General features: G+C 42.7%; 1 protein-coding gene across 3 annotated transcripts in view; it reads left to right on the forward strand.

Moving 5' to 3' along the window:
- ATP13A2 (ATPase cation transporting 13A2) overlaps nucleotides 1-27,947 on the forward strand; it is a 2,158,003-nt gene that overhangs the window by 2,050,272 nt on the left and 79,784 nt on the right. For all 3 annotated transcript variants that reach the window (XM_044061825.1, XM_044061827.1, XM_044061826.1), the window contains exon 27: nucleotides 23,568-23,719. In XM_044061825.1, the coding sequence (XP_043917760.1) occupies nucleotides 23,568-23,719 (152 nt within the window). The remainder of the gene's footprint in view (nucleotides 1-23,567; nucleotides 23,720-27,947) is intronic.

The following is a 27,947-nucleotide window of genomic DNA, read 5'->3' on the forward strand; positions in this document are numbered from 1 at the left end:
CGTTAGTAAGCCGAAGAACACTGAAGTTTTAATGCAGCCAGCTTCAAGTTTTCGGTCTAATTCTCCGATTTTTCTTAATAATCCGGAGACACTACAGCTTTGCGGTACAAGCGCTTCCGGTGTTGTGCCAGTTACTGTGTCTGGCTCTTTACAGAGTTCGGATTGTACGGACATTCCACCAGGGCAAACTAGTAGAAATACAACGAGGAGCAGTGAACAAGAAAGAAATAATTGCCCTGTTGTTAACGATGTGGCAAGCCCTTCTATCAACAGATTTCTTAGCCACACGGACTTTTTTAGAGATGAGGGTATGGAAGAGAGAATTTCTAACAATCAAGAAAACGTAAGTGATTTGTCCCACACCATTAACGTATTTGATTCTAAACTGTTCAAGTGCAGGAAACTGCAGCTTGAAATCTCCTATTTGAAAGAATGTGTAACTAAAAAGCTTGTCCCTAAAGGCTTGCGCCAGTGGCGTTTTCCGGTGGGACTTATGGAGGGTTCAGAATTCCATAAGGATTTGTTAACCTTGTTTGACCAGCAAGGTTTTGAATATATGAATGTCATGATTTTACAGTACCAAAAAGAAGTTGATTCTCTTATGGCTGAACTTGCGAATTTGGAGCAAACTATCAAAACTGATTCTGAGATTTTTAGGTATAAGTACGAGTTTTTGCGCATTTTTAGCAGCATTGATGCTACTATTAATAAACTTACCAGTAATAAAAGGAAGAAAATCAGTAGAGACATTAATGAATATCGTCTCCACAAAGCTTACCCTCGACCACCACTGTTGTCTAACAAGCTGGAAACCACTAGTTTAGACAGATTAAATCCATCTGGCAAACACCATGTAGCTTGTGGTCAAGATGATATAGCACAGGAATCTCATGTAAACGAAGAGTTGCCTCCCCTTCGTCGCAGTGAGAGACTCCTTAGTAATGCCAGTAAATCTGCCAATACTAATATCCAACGGTTCGATAAAGACAACAGAGATGAGTTTGAGGAAGATGTAGTTAACAGTTGTGACAATGTTAATTATCAGCAGGGTTTTTCCAGGGGCAACAACAACAGGAAAAACCAACAAGTGAATGGACAGAACAAGACCAACCAGAGCAATTACAAGAATCGGAGAGGTCAACGCAGGAGATGATTGATCGGTTTTCCGATTTTGTGGTCCTCACGGACTCAAAAGGGGACTTTAAAATCTATAACTACACTTCCTTTAATATTGACTCTGATATGGTAGAGTTTTTTTCTAGGGGGTTATCTTTTGTACCTGATAAGCCGTTTGACTTGGTTAAAATATTGATTGATCTCAAATTATTTGTGAGAAAACTCAATTTAAAAATTTTGATGGGTGATGGAACTTCTTTTTCAAGTACACTTAGAGTTCCTAGTGTATATAACCCCCCATTACATGACACACTTTGTTTATTTGAAAAGATGTGTGAATACGATTTCAGAGCACTGAAGGCTAACCATCCCTCCTATAAAAGGCATTTTAACACTACAAGAGAAGAAAATCAATTTCTAGCACTGTTGAAAAATTGTAATATTAGGGTTATGAAGCCGGACAAGGGGGGTGGGTTAGTTTTTATGAACAATTGTGTGTATGTTCAAAATATGAACTTACTGCTAGAAACTGACAGATATCAAACCGTTAGCATTAATGAGGTCAACATAGCCTATGCAAAGATAAGGGGTCTGATAGAGGACCTATTTTTGGAGAACTGTATTGACCTCGACTTGTACCATTACTTGAATGTTTTAGCTCCTAGGTTGCCAGTTTTATTTGGCATCCCAAAAACTCATAAGTCTTTGGAGCAGCCACCCTTTCGCCCTATAGTGGACGGGCGTGGTTCCATCACTATTGCTTGTGCCAAATACATAGATAGTATTTTAAGACCTTTAATCTCTCAAGAAGTTCACATCTGTAAGGACTCTTGGAGTTTTCTCCAAGAATTGAGTAAGATTCCTTTCCAAGCTGACTCTTGGTTCTTGACGGTTGATATTAAGGACTTATATACAGTCATACCACAAATGTTGGGTATCCAATGGATACGTGAATTTTTATTTGAAAGGAAAGTGGATGACAATGTGATCTATGTGGTTGAGACTCTACTAGAAATAGTATTAAGTAACAACTTTATGTCCTTTAATAATAGTATCTACCTTCAGAAATCAGGGGTAGCGATGGGATCACCCTGTGGTGGGAGTTTAAGCTAATGGTGTATTAGCCTACTGGGAAAGGAATTTCTTATTCACTGATCCCTGCTTTCGTCTTATGTCACCTGGTACACTAGGTACCAGGATGACATGTTTTTTATATGGAAAGCTTCTCCTTTGGAAATACCTAAATTCTTAGACTCACTTACAAAAAAGACGTCTTTCTTAGAGTTCACATACAACTTGCAGGAATCCAGTATTAACTTTCTGGACATCCTTATTATGAAAGATGTGGTGAATTCTAAGTATAGGAGTTTGATTTACCGTAAGCCTACTTACTCAAATGCGTTTTTGCATTTTACGAGCTCCCATCCTAGTTACCAAAAGAAGGCCATAGTCAAAGGCCAGATGGTTAGAGCCGCTAGGATGGTCTCTGAGTTTGAAGACTTTTTGCAAGAATGCGAATATTTGAGTAGTATGTTTAGCAATAGAGGCTACCCTGGTTCGTTACTCCTTGATATTAAAACAGAAGTTGTCACTAAAAGAAGGGTGGGTTTTTATAAGCCCTTTTTGAGCATTGAAAACAACGTTTTGGAAGGTACTATTGGTTCCCCATTTAGATTGAGTAGTGAAAAGGCTAACTTACCTGAGTCTGGTTTGAGATTTTTTTGTACCTACTCTGTTGATCATTTTGAAATCAGGAAGGTGCTTAACAAATGTTGGGCACTTATTACTGATGACACATTTTTGACCAACAGGTTAGGAGAATGTCCAAAAAATACTTTTAGAAGAGGGCAAAATCTAAAAGGCCTGCTTGAATCAAAAACTAAGATTTTAGCTCAACGTTTTGTAGGAACAAGGAAATGTGGTGCTTGCAATCAATGCAAGCACATTCTTACTGACTCAAAGGTTAGAATTAGGGATATAGAATATAAAATAATGGGGAAATTTAGCTGCGAGTCCATCTGAGTTGTTTATGTGGCTGTGTGTCAAAAATGCACTGCATTTTATATTGGAAAAACAAAAAGAAAATTTAGGCAGCGGATTTATGAGCACACTCATGCCATAGTTAAACAGGATGTTAACAACGCCCTTGCTAGGCATATTAACGCCTGTCCAGGACATTGTTTTAAATTCACAGTTTTAGGAAAGTCATTTGCTGATAATTTAAGTGGCCCTTGGCAGGTCTACTTAGAAGTAAATGAACTTTATTGGCAGCTACGTACATGGGCATACACTAGCCCAGGCTTAAATGAGTATGTCTCTGTTGCTCCTGTTTTGAAATTGTTATCTAATAAAAGATGAGTATTTTAGGGGTTACTTGCTTATCTGAAGATGAAATATTTTAGCAGCAGGAAGGTATGAGATTAATTTAAAGTACAATAAGCCTAGGGTATACTTCTTCAGGCTTATAGGTTTAATCTTTTTTAATGTATGTGTAGGTAATTTATTTGGTTTTTAATTGAAACAGTGTTTTGGTTAGAATAGTACTGTATTTCTTTCATTTTACATGTGTCACACACATATATTATAAACATGTGTAATTGTTGTTTCGATTTAAAGTGGTGTGGGAGAACTGAGTAATATAAATTCTAAGCTTACTCGGTACAAAGTTTTCTTGACACAATATGAGTTATAAGAGATTTTTTATTAATGGTTTTTATAAGGGTTTTTTTAATATTGTAAATTAGATTATTGTTAGTGAAATGTTTTAACTAGTGATTAAAGGATGGTCCTTAAGATGAGGATGTTTTTAAAATATGAGATAAATGTACATATATATATATATATATATATATATATATTTTGTAATCAAATAGGTCTTTGCATAATTGAATGTAATTAACTAATTAAGTTTTTAGTATATAAACTATGCTAGCTGGCTTGTAAATGTTGTCTGATGAAGGTGAGACACTGAGCTCACCGAAAGCTTGGTTTGTACTTTGCTTACGCTATTGTTGGTTAATAAATCGACCTTGGGAGTGTTCAACTGCTTAGTATTTTGTATCTTTCCTAAGGCAGTTCCTCAGAGGGGCAAAAAACATTAGACCACCTAGAAGAGCTCCTACATCAACATGGGACCTCAACTTTGTTCTGGAAAAACTAACGCTACCTCCCTTTGAACAAGCTTTTTCTGCAGACCTTTAGTTCCTATCTTGGAAGACTGCCCTGCTCCTGGCAATAACTTCTGCTAGGAGAGTTTCAGAATTACAGGCACTTATGGCAGTAGAACCTTTCCTCATTTTTCATCAAGACAGAGTTTCTCTATGAACTAATCCTTCCTTCATGCCTAAGGTGGTTTCCAGTGTAGCTTTAAATCAAACCATCTATATACCCACTTTCTTCCCCAATCCACAGAACAAAGGTGAGAGACACCTGCATTCCTTGGACATTCACAGGCAGCTTCGATACTACTTGGATAAAACTAAGGCTTTCAGAAAAACTGACCAGCTCTTTGTTTCCTATGCTACAGCTTCTCAACGGAAGGCCATATCCAAGCAAACCATTTCTAAATGGATAGGCCATTGCATACGATACTGCTATACCCATCATGGGAAACCAGTTCCTCCTACCATTAGATCCCACTCGACCAGGGCAACAGCTACCTCTACAGCCTTTCTCGGGGGGGTTCCTACCAAGGAAATTTTAGAAGCTGCAACTTGGAGTTCTGTACACACCTTCACCAAACACTATCACTTACCTCTTTATTCTAAGTCTAGGGCAGGCTTCGCCACTGCAGTTCTGCAGGGCCTCATTGCCTCCACTAACCCTCTATGATGCCTCCACCCTACCTTAGCTTTGGGACTCAAACCAAGTGTGATGACTGCAGCAGGGTAACACAATGAACATAGTACAGTTTTGTACCTACCATAAATGTAGATGTTCGAGTGTTCACCCTGCTGCAGTCCAGGTTACCCTCCCTTCAACCCCTCTGATCTACTGGCTAAATCTTTGCTATGCCTTACTGATGTATTTGCTTATAGCTGAAGGGTTTTTGTGTTTGTACAGTGATGTTCATCGTGCATACAGCTGCAGTCATCACACTTGGGTTATCCTGCCGTCAGTCGGGTCCTCGTTCAGCCGAATTCCAAAGTCTAGGTCCGGCGTCAGTTGTCGTCGCTTCTTCCCTGATGTCAGTGCAGCATGGGTATAAAAGAGGCAGCCGACGCCATTTTCTTCAGTCTTTCTTGCCGCGCGGTGCCCGAAGCAGAAGCAGTTCGCAAGTGCCGGTCGGCCAGCTCCTGAGATTTACGAAAAGTATTTCAGCCGAAGTCTTCTTTAAAGCCAAGTACCCATTGGGGTAACTTTTCTTGCCTCAGTCCGATGGCAGACAAAGTTAATAATTGCATTTCTTGTGGGAAGCAAATACCGCATAAGGATTTTCACTCTTACTGTATACCTTGCTTAGGGCCAGACCACGATGTCTCGGCCTGCCGTTTTTGTGCTAGGTTTAACAAGCGCACTATTAAGTGTTGGGTGGAGTTCGCCCTTCATTATTTTGGCAAAAAATGTAATTATATCATGTCATCGGATATACTGACGCCAGTTTCAGGCAAAAAAACGCAAGGATAAGGACCGACATCCGAGGCCTGCACCGAGTACTGAGATCACGCCAAGGCCGACTACCGGTTCTCCGGTTCTCAGCGAGGCGCCTACGCAGCCCCTGACTACCGATGAAATTATTTTACCGGCGACTTCAGTACCCGAGGTCGTAGGTTCCTCTGTCTCCATTCCCACTGCAGATACCGACACCACTCTTGGCGGAGAAACGGAAAGTTTAGCGAGGCCTGCCATTTCTGAAGGCGTTTTCAGGCCTACCTCCTTCTCTATTAAATCGTTCACTAAATCTAAAGCTCCAATGAAAATTAAAAAACAGGGTCCTCAGACCCCCTCTCAAGGCCCCATGCCTAAAAAACAGATGCTTAAAATGGCTGAGGATTTTATTACACTCATCAGGGGTTCTCAGCCCCCCTCAGACAAAAGACCCAGGTTGGAGGAAGACTTCCCTTCTTCAGACCAGGCTTCTATTACCTCAGACCTTTCTGAGGACCAGGATTTACGCCTATTCCCCATTTGAAGACTCTGATGCTGAGGAGTCTATTCCCTCGGTCCCCCCCCCCCCCCCGAGGACTACTCTTTTGGGGAAACCCTACGTACATTGAGAGAGCACTTCCACTGGGAAGGCCAAGATTACTCAGATTCCAAGAAAAGGCTCAGGGAATTTCTGCTGCTTCCCCAGCATAGACCCCTGGCTATTCCTCCTGTCTTAGATATTTTGGATGATGTGTACGCAGAAGCCAGTCTTAATCCAGACTCTTTACCTCCTGCCCCTGTTAAACCCGACAGATATTACCGGGTTCCTGATTCTCACCAGTTCCTTTATAAAAGCCCTACTGCTGACCCAGAAACTATTTGTCAGGGTCCCAAGGGGATTAAGGCCTCTACTGCTAAAAGCCCTTTACCTTCAGAGAGAGATTCCAGAGCATTAGAAAGGTGGGGGAAAAAGGTGTATACATCAGCCACTTTAACCATGAGGGCATTAAACTGTCAATTTCATATGTTAAAGTACCAGCAGTTCTTGCTATCTCAGCTGAAAAGCAAAATGACACAAACAGAACAACCAGATTTGAAAGAGTTGCAGGATTAGTTGCATGGAGCAGAACAAGTGGGGAAACATACCTTACAGTGTGGTTTTGATGCTTTAGAGGCCTCATGTAGAGCTGCTGTAACGGGGTTTGTCATACGTAGACAGGCTTGGCTCAAAGAGCAAACCTTACCAGATCATGTCAAAGCAAAGTTATTAGATGCACCACTACAAAAAGATGTATTGTTCGGTGTTAAAGCTGAGGAGGTACTAAAGAAAATGGAGGAAAAAGCAAAATCTATGCAAACAGTTAAAGATTTCTTGCAGGTGCAGCCTCCACGCTTCAGCAGAAACTGGCCTTCAAAAAATTGGTCCTTTCCAGCCACGGACAGACCCCAAAGGGGTAGAGGACAACCTCAAGGATCTTACAGAGCTAGGCAGTGGCAAGCACCAGCCCCAAGAGGTGGAGAAGATAGACCACAGTCATTTAGAAAACAGACGCAATGACTTTCCCCTATGCCTGCCAAATAAAGCTATGATGGCAGCACCTTTGGGTGGAAAACTGGCCTTATTTTCCAAAAACTGGCACATTGTTACAAAGGACAAATGGATTCTGGATATTATAGACAGAGGCTACAGGTTCCACTTTCACACCCTTCCAAAAATGAGAGGCATGCCAAACCTGCCACAAAATCAATGGGCAGAGGCACAAAAACAAATTTCCGCTCTCATGGATATGAAAGCAATTCAAGAGGTACCTGCAAAAGAACAAGGTCAAGGTTTTTATTCGAGACTATTTCTGGTACCAAGGAAGGACAAAGATTGGAGACCCATCTTAGACCTCAAGCTCAGACAAAGAATATACGAGCACTTATATGATGTCAGGTTGAAGAAAGAAAAAAGTGCATTGAGTAAACATTCAATAAAATGCAACACCACAGGTTACTCATTTTTTGTATTGGAAGTGGTTCCCACTAATCCAAGAGGTGGAATGTGGGAGACACTCATTGAGTATAAAGAATTGTATTGGCAGCTCTTTTTGGATGCAAACCGTAATTTTGGGCTCAATGATATGGTATCATTGGCGCCAGTTTTGAAGATGAGAGCTGCCAAGCTTTAACTCAAAGAAGTTTTTTCAGTTTTGGTTTTATTGTTATGATATTTTATACAGATTGCAAAAAAACAAGTGTTTCTTTGGATTCTCAAGGTCTCAGTGTATGGCTTCGCAATTCATTCAATGGCCACAAGATGGTGCTTTGTTGTTATTTCAGATCCAAAAGCCCAAATCAAGCACAACACAGAAACATTTTAAAAGTTTTATTTAAATGTATTTAAATGTATTAAAGGTTTTAAATTCTTAGACAAATTATAATAAAAAGGGCATAAGTTGAGATTATATGTTTTTAGAGAATTGGACTTATTTATTTAGTTTTTTACATAGTTTTTATGAATTAATCATTCAATTAAATGAACCTTAATTGAATGTGTTAAAGGATTGGACAACAGACCTATGACTAAATTCAAACAGCATATAAAAGCATTTCAGTTTTAAAATGGATGTATAACTGATGAAGTTGGCGACGAAAACGTGTATGTGGATACGTTATTTTGTTTTGCTTGTCTTTATTTGATCCAGTCTTTGTTGTGGAGTGGTTCAAAGTGCTTATTAAAAGCAATTTTACCTTGGAGCTTCGATTTATTTGTGCCTGGTGGAGTTCTCATCACACTTTTCCTGGTTATAAACTTTTTTGGCTCATTTTACCTTCTATCTATTCTAAACACATATCTAGAGGTACCAAAATTCAAGATGCTCACATTACAGCAGCTTCTTCCCATGCTGGGCAAGGAGTCTTGGCTGGTAACGTTGGACCTCAAGGAGGCATACCTGCATGTCCCTATCAGACAAGATTGCAGAAGATACCTCAGATTTCTTGCAGGTTCAACCCATTATCAATTCTCTGCATTGCCCTTTGGCTTATCTACTGCGCCCAGAGTGTTTACGAAATGCCTGGCATCAGTAATTGCTTTCTGCAGACAACGAGGAATACAAATCTACCCATATCTGGACGACTGCCTGATCCAGGCGGACAGCAAGGACATTCTATTGCAGCATCTGGCGTTCATAATAAAACTGTTAAACTGCCTGGGGTACACAGTGAACAAAAAGAAATCTAAACTAATACCCTCTCAACAGATAATTTTCCTGGGTGCCAGCTTAAATACAATGGCCCAGATGGCTTACCTCACGCCAGACAAACAAGGGCAACTGTCTCAATACTTCAACAAAATGGCAACTTTAACCAGGCTAACTGCAAGGAAAATCCTGCAGGCTCTGGGGTTCATGGCATCTTGCATCCTACTAATACCATTTGCAAAGCTGCATATGAGGAAACTACAATGGTACCTAAAAAACTTATGGTCTCAACACAGCCACAGCTTGGGAACAATTTTACCACTCATTCCATGCCTTCAAAAGGAATTTTTGTGGTGGGCTCAAGCATGCCAAAGAAACACGGGTCTCCCTTTCTGTATACCACAAGCAAGTCAAATCATCACAACAGACACCTCAGACTACACCTGGGGAGCACACATGGCAGATCAGTGCATCCAGGGAAAATGGTCCCAAAAACAGATGCACCTACACATCAACCAAAAGGAGATGCTAGCTGTGCAAAATTCTCTTATGACCTTCAAGGACCGACTGCATCCGGGCCAGCTATTAATAAGGACAGACAACACCACAGTCATGTGGTACATAAACAAACAGGGAGGGACGCATTCATACCCCCTGTGCAGGCAAGCTATGACCCTGTGGAACACAGCATTGGAATTACAAGTTCAACTACAGGCACAATTCCTGCCAGGGAAGGAAAACACACTGGCAGACAACTTAAGCAGAAATATGACAGACCCACACGAATGGAAGTTGCATCCTCAAGTCTTCTCAAAGATAACTCAAGCATGGGGACAGCCAGACATAGATCTATACAGAAATTACCAGTTGGAAAAATTCTGCTCAAGGACCTATCATCCACAGGCCTGGAAAGTGGACGCACTCTTTCAATTGGACAGCATTGACAGTCTATGCCGTCCCGCCTCTACCTCTACTGACCAAAGTCCTATTAAAAACCAGAGCAGAGAGGCCACAAATGATTCTCATTGCTCCAGACTGGCCACGACAGCACTGGTATCCTCTCCTAAAGAGCCTGTCACACTCACCACCATGGATTCTACCTCAAGTTCCTCTTCTGTTGTCCCAGCACAACTACAAGACCCTTCACAGCCAGCTCAAAACTCTAAATCTAGCTGCATGGAAAATACCTTAATTTGCCAACAGACTCTCCTCTCCAAGGAGGTACAGGATGTCATCTTGGAGGCCAGGAGACCCTCTACTAGAAAAACCTACTCCGCCAAATGGAAACGATTTTGTTCCTGGAATCAAGCAAAGGGTCAGAATCCTTGGGTAATAAATATTCCTCAGATTTTACAGTACCTAGCTGAGATGTTAAACAGTGGCCTTTCCTTCTCTTCCATCAAGATCCACGCTTCAGCCATCTCAGCACAATACAATACGGATCCTCCTTTATTCTCACATCCTCTATTAAGGCAGTTCCTCAGAGGGGCAAAAAATATAAAACCCCCACGGAAACCACCAGCTCCAGCTTGGGACCTCAACTTCGTATTGGAGAAGCTGACACTGCCTCCCTTTGAGCCGGCTTCTTCAGCAGAGCTACAATACTTGTCGTGGAAAGCAGCTTTGCTTCTGGCTATTACCTCAGCATGCAGGGTTTCAGAGCTACAGGCCCTCATGGCTGTGCAACGATTCATCATTTTCCATCAGGACAGGGTTTCCTTACGAACCAACCTTACCTTCATGCCAAAGGTAGTATCCAGTGTGGCTTTGAATCAGACTATTCATTTACCTACCTTTTACCCAAATCCACAGAACAAAGGGGAGAGGCTACTACACTCCTTGGACATTCACAGGCAACTTCGTTATTACTTGGACTATACAAAGTCATTCAGGAAATCTGAGCAGCTCTTTGTGTCCTATGCTACAGGTGCTCAAGGAAAGGCTATTTCAAAATGGATAGCCCACTGCATACGCTTTTGTTATTCATTTCATGGAAAATCAGTGCCTTTATACATCAGATCCCACTCCACCAGGGCTACAGCTACCTCAGCAGCTTTCCTCAAGGGGGTCCCTACCAAGGACATTTTGGAAGCAGCTACTTGGAGTTCAGTGCACACTTTCACCAAGCACTACCACCTTCCACTATACTCAAAATCTAGAGCGGGCTTTGCCACAGCAGTCCTGCAGGGCATTCTAGCCCTTCCTTATTCCGCTTAGTACCAGCCACCCTTACTTAGCTTTGGGATTCTACCCAAGTGTGATGACTGCAGCTGTATGCACGATGAACATAGTACAGTTTTGTACCTACCATAAATGTAGATGTTTGAGTGTGCATACAGCTGCAGTCCAGGTTACCCTCCCTCCATCCCCTCTTAGGACAGGGCTTATGACAAACACCTTTAACATACAACCTATTTGGGGTATTCCTTTATGGTGTATTTGCTTGCAACTACTGTTTTGATTTATCTTCTTATGTATGTTTGCATAACATCATGTATTGCCTTCCTTCTGGGGGCACCTGACATCTGGGGTAAGAAAAACTGAAGAAAATGGCGTCGGCTGCCTCTTTTATACCCCTGCCACACTGACGTCAGGGAAGAAGCGACGACAACCGACGCCGGACCTAGACTTTGGAATTCGGCCGACCGAGGACCCGCCTGACGGCAGGATAACCCAAGTGTGATGACTGCAGCTGTATGCGCACTCGAACATCTACATTTATGGTAGGTACAAAACTGTACTTACTCACCTTTTGGTACTAATTTGGATCACCTTTTTGGGGGCACCTGACATCTGGGGCAAGAAAAACTGAAGAAAATGGCGTCGGTTGCAATATATGTACCCCTGGCGCACTGACGTCAGGGATGAGGCGACAGCAACTGACGTCGACCAAGACTTTGGAAATCCGGCCGACTGTGGGACCGCCTGACGACAGGATAACCCAAGTGTGATGACTGCAGCAGGGTGAACACTCGAACATCTACATTTATGGTAGATACAAAACTGTATTTTTTCCATATCCGGATTCCTTTCCCTGTATTTTTCTTCAAATATCTTTGGTGTTGCTCTTTTTGTATTAGTTTTGCTTTCTCCTTTGCATAAATATTACACCATATTAAATCTCTTTTTGTTTCCCCTATCCATATTTCTTCTTCACATGTCTCCTGATCTTCTTGCTTTTTCTTATTCTGGGGACTCACTCCATCATACTGTGATGTAGTCTGTTTTAGACCTTCTAAATTAAATCCTTCACTTTGCAGGCACTCTACATATATAGATATTCACAATGTAAGACACTGGCTTGTAAAATATGTTCATTGTATGCCTGAAAGGAAGCTTTCCATAAGAGACTGCTTAAAAAATTTAATTAATGCAGTGTCTCATGGTAGACTGTCCAGTGAATCGATGATGTTTCCCTATATTGTGAAACAGGCACTTGTTAGGCTTATGCCTCACACAGTAGCCAAATTATGCTGTACTGTGTTTCAGCTCATTCCCAGCATGTGTTGTTCCTCACACACACACACACACACACACACACACACACACACACACACACACACACACACACACACACACAGAGGTTATAATCAGTTGCTTAGAAAACCTGAGCTTGTATTGCAGTTGCTGTGGCTAGACAAAGCAAGTTTTCATTTGCTCATATCATTTCTGTTTGCATCATATGCAAAGTGAGATGATGCTGTTCATGTCTTTGTCTGTAGATGGTGCTCCAGCCTCATAGAAAGAGTGAAACAGACTACACTTCCAGTCAGTGATTGCTCTTTCTCCAAGATGGAGTGACCTAATTTAGAATATGGAGGTGGGAATCTTTGTCCCACATGAGGTGCACAGGGGGGTTGCTCTCCTGCAAAGAAATTATTTCTTGTTGCATTTATTTGTGTTGTGAATGAACCTGAGTGCACACAATCTGAGTTGGTGTTTACTGAAACCTGTGCAATATGACTGCTGAGCTTTTGTGATGTGAGCTCAAATGAATCAAGGAGGCATAGTGGAATCTACAAACAAACACACATATATTTATTGATGTATAGTAGCATTGGCACTGTGATTCTTGACTGCCTCTTAGCCAGTATTAGTCTGTAATGGACAACTCTATGTTGACTGTATGAATAAAATGCTGTAGCATAGCGTCAGAAATGTTTATGACCATTTTACTTTGCTGTCTCTCTCTTATACCCAGTTTCATGAATGGATGGACAGTGTGTTGCTGGAGCTAACAGCAAGTCATGGGATTATGACCAAGAAGTATGGCTTCAGCAGCATAGTGATCCTTGACTTGCTTAGTGTCACATGCATCAGTTTGCTTATGAATAACGTTGCAGGGAGAAGCCAGCTGTGCCTTCAGGTGCTTCTTTGGCACCCATTTTCTATCCCTCCTCATGTGTTACATAACATAGTGTGTTATGTAGTCCAATCTCGCCTACATTCTTACCCGTGGGTTCGGTGCCGAACCTTGGCTGCGACTCGGCCATACTCTAGCTCGAAGTCTTTCAATTGGCTGGGCTAAGAAGGTATCCCATGTTGCACTGTTCCCTTTCCCCAGATCTCGTTTGCCGCTCGTGTAGCTCATACGTGGTCTCGCTCTTGGCTGTGGCTAAGTACCTTTTTTGTCTTTATTGGCAGTTTTTGCTTCAAAAACAAAAAGCTATTTTCATAGCTGTGTGTTGTGTGTGTATACTTGGTAAAAAAATTGTTGTTTTTGGTACTATTGTCTTTTGTGGTGTCCTGCTAACTGTTTCCCCTACAGACTAGGCCCGTTTCAGTTAGAGGACCTAGTCCACCCCTTCAGTGTTTATTATTAGTTAGTAGGTACCTATCCTTCGGGCTAGGACTGTTTAAATTAGAGGACCTAGTCTTCCTTGTGTTTTCCTGTGGAGACCGATTAAGTTAGAGGTCTGGTGTTTTTGTCTATTGTGGTTTTTTGCTTAGTTCCCACGCTTTATATATATCAGCGGTTTATTGTGTTTAACGGCTGGGTTTTCTCATCATGTCTAAGGATGCAAAAGAGCATAAGCCCTTGGGCTTTAAGAAGTGTTCTAAATGTGGTTACAAGATGTCCATCACTGATGGACAACTCTGTCTGTGTTTATTGTCTGGCGGCTATTCACCTCCAGGAATCTTGTACTTTTTGCCATGCATTTAGCCCAGATGTTCTTCAGGAGAGGAAGAACAAACTAATTTTGAAAGGACTTTTGAAACCCTCCTTCGTGGAGGATTTGGGAAGGGCTTCTAGCTTTAGTCCTCTCCCTCTAAGGCTAAAACTTCTAAGGCAAAAAAGCATTCTCCGGCTCCATCTCTATCCTCGGAGCCTCCGGAGAAAGTAGTGAAACTTGTGTGGCTTTCTCGGCTCCACTATCCTCGGAGCCACAGGAAGTTAGTATATTGACCGAATCTGCTTCGGCTCCAAGTCCCTCGGAGCAGATTACGGAGGTGCTAGTTCGGAGCCGGTCTCCAAATTTTAGGCCGGTCTCTCCTCACCGTAGGTCTCCTTCGGAGAGGAGTTCTAGATTTCCCTCCTTATCTTCTAGATCCTCTAGGACTCTTTCAGTCAGCTTCGGAGCCTGCCACCCAACCAGCGTCGATACTTCCTCCTCCTATCGAACCTCAGCTTTCGGAGCCGGAGTGGTCGGTGCCGTCAGATGTCCCTAGGTCGGCTCCGATGGCCCATCCTGGCTTATCGGCTCTGGCTTCAGCTCCGACCCCTTCGGCTCCATCCATGAGGTCCAGGACTCTAAGGGTTCCTCGGTCGGACCCGAGGGGGAGGCCTCGAGTCACTTTTCGGCTCCTAGCCTCCCTCTCAGTGCTTCGGCTCGGGGAAGCCTGACCCCTGTGTCGGCTTCGGACCTTGTCCCTTTTGCTCCGAGGTCTTCCACAGCTGGTCGATCTTCTGAGCCAGGGGGGACCGGCTTTCGAGGCCATGCGGAGTGCACTGGCCAGGTCCTCAGCGACATCATTCAGCGCTGACACTGTGTCCCCTCCAGCTCCGGTGCGGGTCTCTGATTGCCCTTTATCTTTCGACAGCGGAGACCCAAGGCCTCAGGATATCCCCATGAGTGGTCCCCTTATTTCTGAGGTCCCCTCAGTGTTTTCACCTGAGGAGCCACCCAGAGAAAGAACATGCAAGAGGAAGCACATTGACTCCCAAGATGAGTCCCTCACGTCAGACACCGACCTCGAGGAATCGGAGGGATCCCCCAAGTCATTCTCTGAAGTTGTCTCTTTCTGTGACATCCTGGAAATTTTGAAGCAGAGGGGTGACTGGCCCTCCAAAGCTCCCTCTGAGGGAGGAGTCTGTATTCCTGAAGGCCTTCGGGGCTCAGCCCTCCGTCTCCTGGGTGTCTCCACCTTTCATCGAGCTTTTACATCTGGTTTGTCGAAGGGTGTAGGAAACCCCTGACTCTGTGGAACCAGTCCCTAGGAGACCCAACAAATTCTTGTCCACCTCCTCTGACAAAGAGTTTCTATCCAAAGGAGTTCCTGTAGATGCCATGGTGGTGGCAGCGGCCATCAGGAAGGAACTGGCTGAGACTTCATCTACCATCCATCCTCCTAACAAGGAGTCTAGGACCATGGACCAGTATGGGAAGTGTATGTTTTCTTCAGCGGCCTTTACACTGCGGTCACTGAATTACTTATCTCATTTTACATGGCTCCAAAGAGATCTCCTGAAAGAGCTTGGAGATGCTCTACAGGGTAATGTTTCTGATGTGGTGGCTCAAAAGGTCAACGCTCAGATGTCTACCCTCAACTCTATTGCTAACTCCTCCATGAGGCTGATCTCTTATGCAGCTGAAGGAGCAGGTAGGGCAGCGAGTTCGGGAGTTGCTCTTAGGAGACACTCCTGGATGCACCTCTTTAATTTCGCGGAGGCCTTCAAGTCTACATTCACCAATGCCCCGTTTGATGGTTCCTCCTTATTCAGAACCAAGGTGAAGGACACTCGTGCGAGGAAGAGGGAAAAACTCTGTCTGCTGTGGGAATCCGTTTTTCCCTACCCTCTAGGCCTTATCCCAAGACCCAGAGGGGTGGAAATATGTGGTTCAAAAAATTGCAGAGATTTTTTCATGACGCACAAGGCGAGTCCCCCTCCAGAGGCAGGGGAGGGGGTGGTAGTTCTGGTAGATGCCGCCCTAGGGGTAGAGGAGGCCCGCATAACCAGGGAGACTGCGATTCCTTTCGTGGTTCTCCCTACCAGCGCTCCTGATGGGAGGCCCGACTGTGCATTTCCAGAGCCAGTGGGGGGTCGCGTTTCACTATACCCAAAGGCTTGGCAAAGTATAACTCAGGACCAATGGGTATTAAAAATAATTTCCGGAGGATATCGCATTCCCTTCTCATCAGCCCCCCCAATCAGAAAAGTCCCAGATGTTCCACCCAATCAAAGGGATTCCGCAGCTTCAGAGGTTTTAAAGCTGCTAGAAAAATTAGCCATCCAGTCTGTCCCCTCAGACCAGATCAGATTAGGGACTTACTCCAGATTCTTTTTGGTGCTGAAAAGAACAGGGGACCTGAGACCCATTTTGGATCTCGGCAGATTGAACACCCATGTAAAGAAGTCCAAGTTCTGAATGGTCACGTTGCAATCTATTCTCCCTTTGTTGGGAAAAGAAGTGTGGATGTGCTCCATCGATCTCAAGGATGCTTACTACCATATAAAGATGGACAGGGCATCCAGAAGTCATTTACGCTTCCGGCTGGGAGCCAGTCATTTTCAATTTCGCGCCCTGCCCTTTGGTCTCACCACAGCCCCCAGGGTGTTCACCAAATGCATGGCAGTGGTAACGGCTCACTTGAGATGTCAGGGATTCCAAGTGTTTCCGTACCTGGACGACTGGCTCCTTTCTGCCACCACCAGGCATCTACTCCTACAAACCAGAGATGCCACGATCAATCTGTGTCAGCAATTAGGCATAACTCTAAATTGGGAAAAGTCTGCCTTGTTGCCCTCGCAGCGTGTCACCTTTATAGGTGCCAAGTTAGACACCGTGCTCATGAGGGTGTTCTTACCAAAAGAAAGGATTCAAAGTTTACAACAGCAGGTGTACGCGTTACTCCCTTTAAGAAGAGTGAAGGCAAGATTGATCCTCAAATTGTTGGGCACGATGGCTGCTACAATTATGCTGGTTCATTTGGCGAGGCTGCACATGAGGCTCCTTCAGTGGCTACTCTTCGCCCAGTGGTCTCTACAATATCTTCCTCTTTTTCATCTCATAGTAATCACAGACAGGTGCAAGCAGGATCTACACTGGTGGCTTCACACCAGCAACCTCGACGCGGGAAAACCCTTCGTTCCGTCCCCTCCGGTTGCCACAGTTACCATGGATGCCTCCCAGATAGGGGGGGGGGCATTATCTAGGTAGGACAGTCCAAGGCACATGGCAGGTACACGAGATGCATCTGCATATCAATGTCCTGGAGATGAGAGCAGTGCTACTGGCATTGCAAGCACTTCAGAGCTTTCTTGCTCTCGGGACAATTGCGATGCACACACACAATATGTCGGTGGTATGGTATCTAAACAAACAGGGAGGAGCCAAGTCGTATCCCCTTTACAGAGAGGCCATGCGAATGTGGCAGTGGGCAGTGGCGTCCCAACGTTTTCTTGTAGCAAAGCACATTCCGGGGAAGTCCAGTGTGATTGCCGACAGGTTGAGCAGAGCGATTCTGATGCGTCACGAGTGGTCCCTGAACAGTCAGGTTGTGGAGCAGATTTTCCGCAGGTGGGTTCAGCCTTGCTGCGACCTATTTGCCAGCCCCCGCAATACCAAATGCAGCAGCTACTTCACCCTTATCCCTCCCTCAGGGGGAATCACCCTCTGGTCTACTGTATGCCTTCCCTCCTGTTCTCTGCTGACAAAGGTTATTCAGAAAGCGCGATCTTTGGGAAGCAAAATTATTCTGATTGCTCCACACTGGCCTCGTCAAATTTGGTTCCCCTTCCTCCATCCTTACCTAGTGGACGCCCCCTGGATTCTGGACCCTCAACCAGATTTGCTGACTCATATGTCAGGGCAGCTCCATCCCTCTCTTCAGACCCTCTGGCTGACAGCCTGGCTCTTCCACTTCCATCATTAGTCAGGCTTCATCATTTTTCACCGGAAGTGGTTCATATTCTGTCTTCTTCCCATAAGCCTTCCACCAGAAAAATCTGTTCCAGCAAATGGAAGAGATTTTCCATCTGGGCGCATGCAAGACAAATTGATCCTTATACAGCTCCAATTTTGTCAGTCCTGGAGTTCCTCTCCATGCTTTTCAACCAAGGATCAGCGGCCGCAACTATTAAAGTCCTGTTGGCGGCTATTTCCACTTTTTATGTCGCTGATGAGCCTAATCTCATGGCACACAGACTTTGTAAGGCATTCCTGAAGGGCACTATGCTGCTTCATCCTCCAGTTTTTGAACCAGTTATTCCTTGGGACTTAAATTTTGTTCTACAATATCTCACTTCACCCCCCTTCGAGCCTGCAGCCACTTGTGATTTAAAATATTTGACTTGGAAGACAATCTTTTTAGTAGCCATCACTTCAGCCAGACATGTCTCGGAACTTCAAGCCATATCAGTTAGACCAACTTACTTGATTTTTCATAAGGACAGGGTTTCTCTCAGACCTACCCCTTCCTTCCTACCAAAAGTGGCTTCCGTCAGTAATCTAAACCAATCTATTGAACTACCTGTATTCTTTCCAGTGTTCTCGAACAAGGCAGAATTGAGATTTCATCAGCTGGATGTGCACAAACAATTACAATTCTATTTACATAGAACGAAGGATCTCAGAAAATCGGATCAGTTGTTTGTCTCATTTTCGGAAAACAGGATTGGGTCTCCTGTTTCCAAAGTCACTTTGTCACTTTGTCCAGATGGATTTCCAGTTGTATTTTATTCATTTATGCTTCAGGTGGCAAGGATTTACCATTTCAAGTGAAGGCTCATTCTACCCGATCTGTGTCTACTTCTACAACTTTTCAGGCCAGGTTGTCTATGGATGATATTTGTGCTGCGGCTACATGGGCATCTCCTCACACATTTGTTACTCACTACAAGTTGGATTTGGTGTCCAGAGGCAGGTCTTCCTTTGGTTCCACAGTACTCAGGAGTATTTTCCACTGATTATTTTCATGAACCTCGATTAAAAGTATTTTCATGTGTTGCATAACATAGTTTGTGAAATACTGCACCAGGGAAACCTGATAGCATACACCATAACCAAACCTCTTAGATGTCCCTGTTTTGATTGTATGTACTTATTTTCATGCTTGATTTACCCCTTCATACAATGTAGCTGTATTTTGTAATATCATTCATTCATTGAATTCTGCATATTTTACACTAAGCTTTTGATCATACTGCTTATGATTTTGCATCATTTTTGTCACACACAGTTTAGGTTTCGTAGTAGTATCTCAGTCTTTCTGGAATTGGGAAGGGTTATGTGCTGTTCCATTTTCACTTTTTAAACTAGTTAGCTTACCAGATTTCTGTGAGGATGTACCTACTTTTCAGTAGTCTTAGTACATATTTTTACTGCCAGCAGGTTGAGAGGTATGTCAGTAAAGTCATATATTCAAGAACTGTCACAGTCCAGCATATTCCAGAATCATATCAGAAGTGCCAAATTAGTGCTAGTGTAACTGAGGATTTTAGCAATTGATGCAGGTATGGTAGAAGAGTGTACTTTAAGAAACTCTTGTGTGGGCTAGGCTGTGTGTTTCTTTTCGAAAGATAAGTCACTCAGTGGTGGTGTAGCAGTTAGCATTGTTGCTTCACAGCAAGAGGTTCTCCGGTTCGATTCTCAGCTGGAGTGCCTTCACTCTGGAGTCTGCATGTCCTCCCTGCGGTCCAGTGAATCTTTAAAGATATGTAGGTAGGAGCGTTGTGAGTGTGCATGTGCCTTATTTGAAAGTTGGGCACCGGGCCGGCAAAACAACACTGTAAAAACACTACTGCCAATTAGGATTGCCACCTATCCGGTTTTTTTTTTCGGACTATCCAGAAATCAGATTGATTCTCTGGTAGCCCGGAAAACACTGTACAATCTCTGGTATTCTGTTTCAAAAAGGAAACAGACTTATCAGAGTTTGTTAAATCGGCTGATTTACTATCCCCCTTTTTTTTTTTCAGAAAAGCATAGTAAATGGCTGAAAGCAGGCATCAGGAATGGAAAAAGAGGGCATCCCCATCTGCTGATGTCAGTGATGTCACAAAATGAGTAGGAAGTGGGATGGACGGGGTTACTAGTGATGTGAGGGGTGTGGCCTTTCTCTGGTTTTAGCCACAATGAAAGGTGGCAACCCCAGTGCCAATCAGTCTGCAATCCGGAGATCTGCTGTGGCGACCACCCCTAAATGGAAAAAGCCAAAAGACATTCATAATGCTGTTCTTAGTATTAGAGATGCTTGACCTGTTTGTAAAGCTTAGCACAGCCCTTCACTAAGCATTAACAGTAGAGTACCTTGCGTGGGTCAAAGAGCAAATTGTTAGGGAGATACAGTTGGCGAAAGCCAATTGTTCTTTAATATTTGCATTCAGAGCTGAAGTGCTTTAGCACTCTGTATGTGGCAGGGCATTGAGACAAAAAGTGTACCAGCTGTTTGCTGCAAATGTTGCAAGTAGTTTATTACAGTTTAAAAAAAAAGACACAATAGATCTTTTTCTTTTTTGTTCTTCAAGTTGTCAGAGGAGCCTTTTTTTTGGTCTTCAGGATTGGTAGATGGCTCTGGGTACCCAAATAGTGAGCTACATTTTAGTGCATTGAGGTTCTTTACAAATTTCACTTATATAATTATTCCTAAGAGATGTTTTCAAATGTTTTGTGTATGTCATTGTTAGAGAAAAAAAAACACTGGAAAATGTGATTCTTTCTTAAAATATTCAAGATGCTTTTAGTCTCTTGCTTTTGTGACTAATAGTACAGTTTGTAGATGAATATTCAGATATATTGCCAGGAAAATGTTTCTGCAAATTGTCAAATTGTTTTGTAATTACAGATGTGTATAAGCAGAGTTGTAAAAATTTGCCAGAATAATTGCCATTTGACAAATTGCAAACTTGCATCAGATTCTGTTCAGAACAAGCACATACATATTGCTTATTAGTCATATGTATTCATGAAAAAATGGTATTGTGTAAGCATGACACCAAAATTAATCGCAGAATTTATCCCTAAAGTAATATTTTCAAGCATTTTAAATGGTTGAGCAGATAAAAATAGAGGCCGTGCAATATCATATTTGTGAAAGTAATGCATGTTATTAAACTATAAGGACTACCAGCACTTTTGTTCCAACTAATTTTGGAATTTTCTTAGTCTGGCATTGATTGAACCAAGACATTAAATAACTAACGTGCAGTAAAATCTTTACAATCCAGCATCTAATTTATATCTGCCCTTCATGGACATAATCTTTCTCTCTCTCTCTTAAATGTAGAAAATTAGCTTTTTAAAATGTGTGCACTCTTTTATATGTTTTGCCAATACATTGTTATGTTTTTATTTTTAATTGCTCATTCATACATATGCATATTCAGTTACACACAGTTTATCTAGTGCATTAAGAATGACAGATGGTGCATTATATTACATTCACAAGCTGTATTCATGCTAATTACATATTGTAAGTAAGCTATCTTAATTAAATGTTGACTGTGTAAGTACTGAAGCCATAACAACATAAATGTCATCCCATTTGAAGAATTATTTTTTACCCAGAATGCATTGGTACTATATGCAGAATGTTAGCCGATACCCCACCTTGTGTACATTTTAAGGTGTAAGCACCCAGGAAAGAAGTAAATTGTAATGCCATCATTTATAATACCACTGATAATGAAATACTATGTTAATTAAAGGGGTCTGGAAAGTTACCACATTGGGTGGGGAAGGTCTGTTTAATTTTCTGAATTTCTCTTCCTTGCTCACATTCACAGAAAATGCTATATACATTACTGCCTTTTCTGGAAATCATACAGATAATTTGGGGGCTGCATCTCTTGAGTCACTACTTCTGATGTTAAGGCCATGAGGGGTACAGCTGCTTGACTGACTGCCCTGACACACAACAGTGACCACTGTTCCTAGTAAGTCCTTTCCCAACCTGGAGACTGATTTTATGCGTTGCCACTAGTACCCCCTACTTCCTGATAAATGAGCAAACATGTATAGGTGCACACAAGCACATAGTGTCAACAGAGGGATGGTGATCCATACATCAGCTTCTAAAGGGTGAGTCTTTCACTGATTTCACTCTTAATTCTTCCTTCACAAGAAGAGCGTAGCCATAAGGTTTTCAGTGTGCTTACCAAAGAGAACAGTTTATTTGATACAAGATGTTCTCGTTCTTAAAATGAAACATGAACATAAAAACATGGAAAAGAGGGCCTAAACTTATTCATGAAATAATTGCACACCTCCATCCGTACTCTCCCCACATCTAGGTGAAGACTTGAGGCGAGTTAGTTTGTCCATTACCATCCTCTCACAATTTCAGAGACTTTCCTGACATTACGTTAAACATTTGCCCTGTTCCTTGCAAAATATGATTTTTTTTTTTTACAACTCGGGCCAGATTGCTGTTATAAAATGCCAAACATTGCAGTTGCTGACTTTTTATTTTTCAGACTGTGAGTCTTAAAGCAGATCTCTTTATATCTACCAGGTATATAACAGCAATGTTTAGGGAGTTTCACTGACACTAGGTCTTTGTCCTTGGTTGTTTTGGATTTTTTTTCTGTTTCCTGAGTTAAGAAGTTGAGAACTATTCTTTCTCAAAGTGCAGTCAGTGGGAGATTTCACTCCTAGTAGGTGATGAATGCAGGATGAAGGTGGTAGTCCTAGGGAATAGCTTTTTAAGGTAATTTTCAGTTGTCCCTGATTTTGCATCATATTTTGTCTGTTCAACAACATTTTTTGATTTGTCTGGAAAATCACGGAGGACTACAACCACTAAATAGTGACATATTTGAGTTTCAGAATTCATATCCTTCAGAAAATACATACAAATGCATGACATTGTGTTCTAGTAACTTTCAGTAAGAGCAATACTCAAAATCTCTCTTGACATAAGTTCACCCCTGGGATCACTCCAGTGGCTGTACTTGATAGAGGCACTGGGAGCGAATATTGGGCGGTACGATGCCAGGGCACTTCTATGGTCTAGGCCTGTAAAGGCTCCAGGGCCATTAGCCTAGTACACACCTATGATTTTGGGACTTTGTCGTTCCTTTTTTGCTTTGTTCCTGATTCACTTTGTTCCTGATTCTTGCATTGAGAGCTGTGGCTTTTAATGTAATGAATGAAAAAATGTTTTACACAACAGAAAACAAAAGCTTTTTCTAGAAGGCCTTCTCTAAGTGCCTACAGAGCTTATTTTTTTCTGTGTACATATTATGTTTGCCTTTAGATAGCAGTGTTCTTCGTAAGGTTTTTAAATATATACATGCATGCTTTTGTGTGTTTTGTGTATATTACTTGTCATTTATTTTAAACATTGTCAGCTTAGAACTCATGCCAGGATTTATAATTTTGGTTCTTAATCACATTGGTAAACTGTTGTATTTATTTAAAGTACATCATTCTTTTACTTTTGAACTGTCAGTTTGTGTATATTGTTTATCCTGATTAAATCGGTTTACCAAAGTAATTTGTTTTGCATCTTTTTCAGGTTTATTCCATTGAATATGACTGTGACAGCCCCTTTAAATTTGCCAAACTATGAGAACACTGCAGTTTTTTGTGTCTCTGGTTACCAGTATATCATCCTAGGTGTCGTCCTGTCAAAAGGATATCCTTTCAGAAAACCTCTTTATACTAATGGTAAGAAGCTAAATTGCTTAGCTCAGATGCCTGAAGGAAGTAATTGAATCTCATAGGTCATCACATTTTTATTCATAGCTATACATTGTTTAAGATGAATACCTAAAATGCATATTTGGCTACTTATTATGCTTACTGTCATACACTGATTTTGGTTTACAAGGCAGACTTCGTGGAAATGGGCTACTTGTACTGGGCCTCTACAGCTGTTTGGACAGCTTAACAGCTGATTGATTGTTTCTTCCCGGTGGGTATTGGGTTCATTCTTGAAACCCATTTACTTGTCTATGTAAAGTTTGTATTTCCTCAACAGGTCTCTATAGATTTTGCGTGCATACTCTGGTTTCCCATTTTCTGTCCCTCATCAAAACAAGCTGGTTGACTGACTGATCCTCTTCATTCTTTCTGTTTATTGGGCCATGCTGCAAACCTCTTCAACTCAGTGAAATATATCTTCCTTGCAGATGTTTTGTGAGAGGCTTTTATGATGTGAACTACTTCTTGGGGAAGGCATGAGTCCCTCGCCATCAATGGGATTGGAGAAACCATGTGGTTATTTCAAGTTAGAAAGGTTCTGGTGAAGCTCCCCAGAGGGGTGAGACATGAGATCTGGGGGCAGATATAGGAACCAAGGGAATTCCCTCAAATGAGGCATCAGGAGGGGGAACCAGATCTGTTGAGACCGATACCGAGCAATGAAGATGACAGTTGCCGTAAACTTTTTGAGCTCTCACTAGAAATCTTGGGATCAGGGGAAGGGGAGAATACACAAAAAGTAACCCAGTTGGCCATCCTGGCTGACTGTTCCTGAGGGGAATTATGATAAAGAATCTGCTGCATTCTGTATTGTCCTGAGTAGCAAGTAATTTGCAGCATGGATTGCTCCAATGAGTGAATATCTGTTGAGTAAGCAATGGATTGAGGGACTATTTGTAAGGCTGTAGAAGATTTCTAATGAGCCTGTCTTGCCAAAACATTTGCCTTCCCAGTAATGTGTGTTGATACCAGAAAGCTATGAGAGGCCATCATCCATTGCTATAGTCTCATGGGTTCATGACATAAGGGGTAGGATCTGGTTATATATTGATGTAATCACACCTTGGAGAAGGTAGTCCTGAAGTTCCTGGAACACAATCACTCCAGTGGCTCTACTTGATAGAAGCAGTGGGATCTAATGTCAGGTGTCGCAATGCCAGGGCACTTCTATGGGCTAGGCTTGTAAAGGCTCCAGGGCCATTAGCCTAGTACACACCTATGAACCTATGATAGTGCTGCAGGATGAAATAGTTTGCCACTGTGTGTCAGATGTGATATGAGCCACCATTGAAGATGATGCCTGTAAGATTGAGCAAGAATTATACTCTTGGAAAAATGGTGAAGTTGTGACCACTGAGCCTGAAGTAGCCACAGAAGTATTCTCATGTGGTTACAGGTGAACTGAACCATTAATATTGGAAGAGTCCATTGGGACCAGCACTCTGAACACTAGAAAGGTCATTGGTTGACTTTTCTGAATTAAAGATTCTACTGCTAAGCATAGAGATTGTATTCTCTGATGGGGAAGGGAACCAGTGGAGGCTGTGGTATAGAAATGACATCTTGAGAAGATCAGTTGTTGGAGTGGTTGCAAGCCTGATTTTTGCAGTGTGACTGAGATGCATAGGAAATTGCATAAGAGAAGAAGATGGTCTCTGGCTTTCTTGACTGACTTGCATCAGCAAGGCAGCTGTCATCCAGTCGCCCATGTATGGAAATACTTTGAATCCCTGAAGTCAAACATGGGCCACAAGACTGCCAAACATTTGGTGAACACCCTGAAGGCTGTAGTGAGACCAAATGGTAAGGTTCTGAACTGATAGTGACTGGCTGCTATTCAAAAGCATAAGGATCCCCTGGACTCCTTTGCTGTCTTGGCATGCAGGTCGACATCTTGTAGATGTAATGAGTACACCCAATCATTCTCCCACAAGCATGGGAGAGTAGATTACACTGTAGCCATCCTGAACTGCATTGTTCGTAAGACGGTATTAAGGAAGCTGAGGTCTAATTTGGGCTGGAGGTCCTTTGTTCTTTTTGGAACCAAAAAGAACTTTGAATAAAACCCTAATGCTTTCTGATGTGGTGGAACCTCCTAGATGGCTCTTTTTTTTTTTTTTTCGATCATCCATGTGCAGCTAACATCGGGCAAATCTACAATGCAAATTGTGGCCTGCTACAGATCACCCTCCATGACCCAGGACCACCACTCCACCTTTCTGGAGACACTGGAAAACATGAAGGTCCTACTGAACACCCTGATATTGGGCGATTTCAATTACCCTACCTTTAACTGGGAAAACTTCTCAAGTACAAACTCCCAGGTCCAGCACTTCCTGGAATTTATCAACTCAAATGCCCTGGATCAGCTGGTAAACTCCCCTACCAGAGGTGAAAACATTTTGGACCTGGTCATCACTAGCATGGGCGACAGGTGTTCCACACCGGAGGTCAACCCGTCACTGGTTAAATCAGACCATAAAGTAATCACTCTGGATGTCCACACCACATCACCACCCCCAACCAAGGAAACCATAGTGACAAACTTTTCTATAGCAAACTTCACCTTACTTAAGACAGACGTGGTAAGTTTCACAGCCCCCACGCTAAAGGATAACAGTGTCCAAGATGCAGGAACCTTTACAAATGCACTCTGAGTACCTACAATGATGCATGGATAGTGCCATTCCTAGCAAAACCAAGACTCACTCCCCTAAGAGAAGGAAGCCAGTCTGGTGGACCCCTGCCATTAACAGGCTATACAGTAGTAGGAGGAAACTAGTTCAGAAAAAAAGCAAATCCCAAGAAGGAAAGACATCCCTGATCAGTATCAGTAAGAAACTAAGATCCCTCATGAAGTCATCCAAGGCTAACTTCGAAAGAAAAATAGCCAAGGATTCGAAAGATAACCACAAAGCCTTCTTTAGCTATGTCAAGAATCTAAGTGGCAACTCGCAGGTATGCTCTGAGCTAGTGCAAAATAGCACAAAATATACTGAACCTACTGATATTGCCAACATCCTGGCATATAGATTCAGTGCAAACTTCACCCCCCTCTCACCCCCAAAAGGGCCCACAACAATACTGGAAAAGTGTACTGTCTCGGAAATCACAGATGCACAGGTGAAAACAGCCCTTTCAAAAGCCAAAAGCACAGCATCAGTGGGGCCAGATGGTGTCCCAGGCTGCGTCTTGCTCAAACTACTGAACAAACTAACCTCCCACCTAAACACACTGTTCAACCGCCGCTTCTCCACAGGCTACATGCCCATAGAATGGCACACAGCAACGGTTATTTGACTCCACAAAGGAGGGGCCACAACTGACCCTGGTAACTATCGCCCCATAAGCCTAACTAGCCTGGTCTGCAAAGCTATGGAGCGCATCATCATGGAACTCATTAACAAAGACATTGGGAACCTCCAAACACTTGACCCAACCCATTTCAGCTTTATGGGCAGATCATGCCTACTAAACCTGGTTGACTTCTTCGAGACAGTCACCAAGGCCATAGATGAGAAGGTGGTTCACACAGCCTACCTTGACCTCGCCAAGGCTTTTGACACCATTCCCCACTTGGGAATTACAGAAAAACTCACCAGCCTGAACATAAACCCCTACGTCACGAGATGGGTTGCCAACTGGCTTACAGACAGAGCTCCCACGGTAAAAATAGCGCCTCCAGGTCCAACTCTAAACTAGTCACAAGTGATGTCCAACAAGGCTCTGTCCTGGGATCCCTACTGTTTGGCATGAACTTCTCAAAGTACTGGCAAACACAGGAGGACTATGGCTAACCAAGTTCACTGATGACTGCAAACTGGGAGCCATAATTGACTCTCCGGTGGGCCTTACTGAGACGGACACCTGGTGTTAAAGTCATGGTCTCAAGCTAAATGCCAAAAAATGCATAGTCATCCCTTTTGGGAAAAACAAAACAGCCATGAATTACCATGTAGGTGGCAGCCCCCTTAATACCGAAGAGGTAATAAGAGATCTGGGGACCCAGGTAGATAGGAATCTCTCCTTTGACAATCATATTGCCAAAGTAGTTAGGAAATCTTTCTATGTAGCCCATCTGATTACTAAAGGGTTCGCATCTAGAAATAGAAGTTATAGTGCCCCTCTACTCATCACTCATCAGACCCATCATAGAGTACAATGCCCCATTTGGGATGTACTTCACAAGACA

This window comes from Protopterus annectens, chromosome 2.part0 (genome assembly GCF_019279795.1).
Source record: "Protopterus annectens isolate FY-2018-M chromosome 2.part0, PAN1.0, whole genome shotgun sequence".
NCBI classification, from domain to species: Eukaryota; Metazoa; Chordata; order Ceratodontiformes; family Protopteridae; genus Protopterus; species Protopterus annectens.